This window comes from Atta cephalotes, assembly GCF_000143395.1.
Source record: "Atta cephalotes unplaced genomic scaffold scaffold00001, whole genome shotgun sequence".
Classification (NCBI taxonomy): Eukaryota; Metazoa; Arthropoda; class Insecta; order Hymenoptera; family Formicidae; genus Atta; species Atta cephalotes.
Window position 1 is genome coordinate 9,935,060 of NW_012130065.1, and position 4,404 is coordinate 9,939,463.

General features: G+C 35.2%; 1 protein-coding gene across 1 annotated transcript in view; it reads left to right on the forward strand.

Moving 5' to 3' along the window:
• The window catches only part of LOC105626454 (tyrosine-protein phosphatase non-receptor type 9), a 17,001-nt gene that overhangs the window by 6,220 nt on the left and 6,377 nt on the right, over nucleotides 1-4,404 (forward strand). Inside the window, exons 2-4 of the mRNA XM_012207759.1 lie at nucleotides 64-297; nucleotides 377-466; nucleotides 644-784. Of these exons, the coding sequence (XP_012063149.1) occupies nucleotides 64-297; nucleotides 377-466; nucleotides 644-784 (465 nt within the window). The remainder of the gene's footprint in view (nucleotides 1-63; nucleotides 298-376; nucleotides 467-643; nucleotides 785-4,404) is intronic.

A 4,404-nucleotide genomic window follows, 5' to 3' on the forward strand; every position in this document is an offset into this window, starting at 1 on the left:
TATATATATATATATATATATATATATATATATATATATATACGGTACTTTCTTTTCCCACAGGCTACAAAGGAATTTATAGAAGCTGTGAATAGGTGTAGAGCTGGTAGACGAGCTGGACCGGTATCCTGGAGCACGGCGGTCAAGTTTTTAGCGGCACGGAAGTTTGAGGTTCAACGAGCTTTAGCTCTATACGAGCAACATGAAGCCACTAGGAGGAGAGAGGGATTAGCAGTTCTGCATCCTACCCAAGAACCCCTACTCAGTGAACTATACACAGGAAAATTTACGGTCCTGGTAAGAGAAAGTCAATTAACGCAGATGCGTTTTGTTTAGTTGTTGCGACTTGAAACAAATAATGTATAAATTATTTCAGCCATCAAGAGACGCAACAGGTGCAGCGATAGCTATTTTCACAGCACATTTGCATCTTCCACAGAATACTACACATCAAACAACTTTACAAGTAAGTTTTACAAAGTAATGAATTTTTAATGAATTAAGAAAAAATTTTTATAGGGTCGTAGATATTTATTTTTATAATCGGAAACATCATAGTTTTCTAGAAAAGTTTCTAGAAAAAGTAAGCCTTTAAAATTTATAATTATTAAAGCAAAACATTCAACTTTCTCATCTTTTGCAGGGTGTTGTATATCAATTAGATGCTGCCCTTGAAAGTGCAGAAACGCAGAAGCATGGACTAGTTTTTATTTATGACATGTCTGATAGCAAGTATCAGAATTTTGATTATGATCTGTCTCAGAAAATTCTGACACTTTTGAAGGTAAGTTGATGAATATATAATTTAGACAGTAGAAATTTATTGTAGGATAATCACGTGTGATCTGCCTGAAACAGACCATTAAATTTAATAATTTAACTTCAGCATTTCTTATTAAAAATAATAAGAATTATGATAGAAATACATGTACACGAGCATTAAGAAATATGAACGTAGAGAAGATAATTTTATCATAAAAGCAATCTATGACAAATTGTTTGAGAAACTTGAAAAGACGCGAACAAAAAAAGAATGGACAGTTAACTACGCGTGACTTACCTAAATAATCAGGAAGCGCGAAGTTTCCTCCTGTTCTCACCAAGGACATATAATATATATCCACAATTTTTCGATTTTCTATTGCAAAATTGACGCGCGGGAATGTCATGTAGAATCGTGTCTCTTTTTTTTCTTTTCTCCATTTTAGACACGCCGAATTAAATTAGATGACGAAATAGCAATGTCATAGATATTTTCTCCATATATTACGCATCGATTTGCACACGTTTTCTCTCGAAATATGCGTAATACTTTTCGGTACGACGCGATTAAGCGGCTTAACGACTAGTGTTCGTCCAAGCGAAACAGAGCATCACTGCTGCCCGGAGTTAGAAAGCGAGAAAAGAGCGTGATCGAGAGTGAGAGGAGAGTCTTGCGGCGAGTGTTCATTATGTATAACGATACACGGTCTCATTTCTCTATTCCCGCCGACATGACAGAGGTGCTCTGTCACGCATAAACGTCAAATGCATGAAAGAAAGCCGTTGTGCTATTCGTTCTAGCCTGAACAGCGACGTGTAAAGGCTGACTGAAATAGCGCCATTTTGCAAATTTTTATACGAATATCTTTGAATAATTACATACTATATATGTCTACGTATTATTATATTACGTAAATCTCAGAACATTATTGGTAGTAAGCTTTAAATCGTTAGAAATCAATCAATTATAATCAATTATTCTCCTCACATTCGACTGTGATTGACCAATACCTTACGGCTTAAAGCTTGTTACACTTATTGTGTTTCAGAATTAAACTGTGAACATTATAATACAGCTTGTATATAAAAGATTACTCAAAAATATTTTCTCATGGATATATGAGAAAGAAAACAAGATCTAATTACGAAGAAATACATTATTATATTTGTATAAATACAGGAATATTGTATTATTAGTCACTAAAAATTTCACAGAATATCGTCTTTCTTTTTAATGATAATTACTAATTTGCAAAGTGGCACAGCGTTATACCCGCGATCTGAATCTCTTAGAGTCAGATATCTCATTCTGGCATAATGAATAAGAACAGCGGTTTCTGCGCTTCCAGAAGAAAAAAGTTTCTCCAAGAAGAAGCGTAATAATTATGCGAATTACATGAGCACGAAGTGCCATTTAGCGACGTCTAAGTGCGTGGTCCGATTAACATTCACGTTGCGTGCAATTTCGTCCGACGTAATGCGGGACATTATAGTTATTACCGCCACTGAAGTTAACCCAATTAGTCATCGCCGGTCGGTCGAAATAGTCTCATGCGTTAACGCTTTGATGCGGCCAGCCCACTTACGTAAAAAAAAAAATGGTGTCATAGGCGACGTAACTGATTCACATGAGCTCCTCCGTGCAAACGTCACTTTCATGCCGTCATCATATGATATATATAAGCACGTGACGTCTTTTCACCCTGACTTTCACACGCCATCGATCATTCTTGCATAATTTAATAACGCCTCATTGTTCTCAAGGGATGAAAATATTCCCAATCTTCTTTGTAGCATGTATGAAGCTAAGCTCGTTTATAAAAATATTCTTTTCCCCAAGACATATGTCGTGCCTCGTTGAGATGCTTCAATTGATAATACGTCATAGCTTCATTCTTCTTTTTTTTTAGACTCCTATACTTCTTGGCGGGCCGCAAAATCCACATTTAGCTCTCACGCGCGTGAGAATGTACGGCTCGAAGAGCGGTGAGACGCTTAAGAGCGTTTACACTTCGCGAAAGGTGGATTACGCGATTACGCGACGAAGCGCGTCGAAGTAGTGCGTAGGGTGCGACTTTCAAAGGATTCCCATAGGAGAAACTTCCTCTTCTAACAACATAACGTCACGTATCGTCGACGTAAGCGTGGAAAAAAAATATTGGATAATCTGAGGAAGCGGTTACAGTCATTACAGACGAGGCACATCTTTTTTTTGCTCTCTTCCCTCCGAGATGATATTATCGTCACTCGTTATCGAGAGAGCGTGAAGGTGCGCCGCGCAATTTAATCGAATCCTAATCGCGCGGTGAACCGTACTTCCAAGGTGCCCCGCTTGATAATGGCCTTTACAAAGGTTTAGTGCGCGGTGACATTTGCATCTCAGCCGCGTAATTAATAGTCGAATTCGGTAGGCGTAGAGTGCATCTTCGCGCGCTCTGACGATCAAACGGATGTCCGCGGACATTATTCAGAGATAATCCTCCATCAGATAAAAATCGCATATATGGAAAGCATGTCGGGCGTTGGCGAAAAAAAAAAGCAATGATATAAGCGTTACGATGATACGAAACGAAGCGTTGACTGATAAGAAAAATAAGAAAGATAAAAAAAAGATAAAAAAGTCGAGATAAATGATTGTGACGTGTCTTCATTTATAAATCGATTGATTAGATTAAGAATTGCGAATATGAACTCTCTTCTCAACAGCATGTTCTTTTCTAGTGGCAGTCGTAATATCGATCACAATTGTACTAAATTCAAAGACTGATGGCAGAAGATAAGACATAGCGTAAGTTAAGGCAAAGAAATACGTATACATAAATCGTGAAAGTCTTATTGTATGGATACGTATACATTTTTCTTTGCCTTACCTTACATCCATGCGACAGTTAGCTCTCATTCTCAACTTAATGTGCGTGTCTACCAATGATATTTATAGTTTAACTTTAATCTCGGTTCAACTAATTGTATATTTTTTCTAGTTTTAAAAATTAGAAAAAGATGAAATGTAAATTGAATCGAATTAATAGATTAAATTTAATCTACTGATGTCTATCTCTACCAATATAAATTAATCTCTTCAATTTACTCTTCTTTTTCTGTAACTTTTAATATTGGAAAAAGATGAAAAGTTAAATCGAAATTAAAATTAAATTATATTGATATAAATGAGTACTAGTAAGAGAGGCTGATTACGATTACAGTTAGATATTGGAATAATATATCTGTATATATTTTAAATTTTCTCAAAAATATGACAGAAATTTTAGAAATATAAATCTATGTAGAAAGAAACGGGCATAAGAGTAATATTTATAATTCAATCTTGTATGCAAAATCATTTTAAATCAGATGTTAATTAATTTCAAGATTATATCCAGATAATGAAACAAACATAACATCTTAAGATATTTAAAATGACTGTTCTGATGATTATTATAGTAATCGCTGTTATCAAAATATTTTAAAACTTGCAAAAAAAGTAAAAGCTTTCTAATATAAAATTTCGAACATAAATAACAAATGTAAAATGAAAAAATGTATTCAACACATGAGTGAGTGAGTGAATGAGTGAGTGAGTGAGAGAGAGAGAGAGAGAGAGAGAGAGAGTGTGTATCATAGATGTGTTAGAATACTTATTTT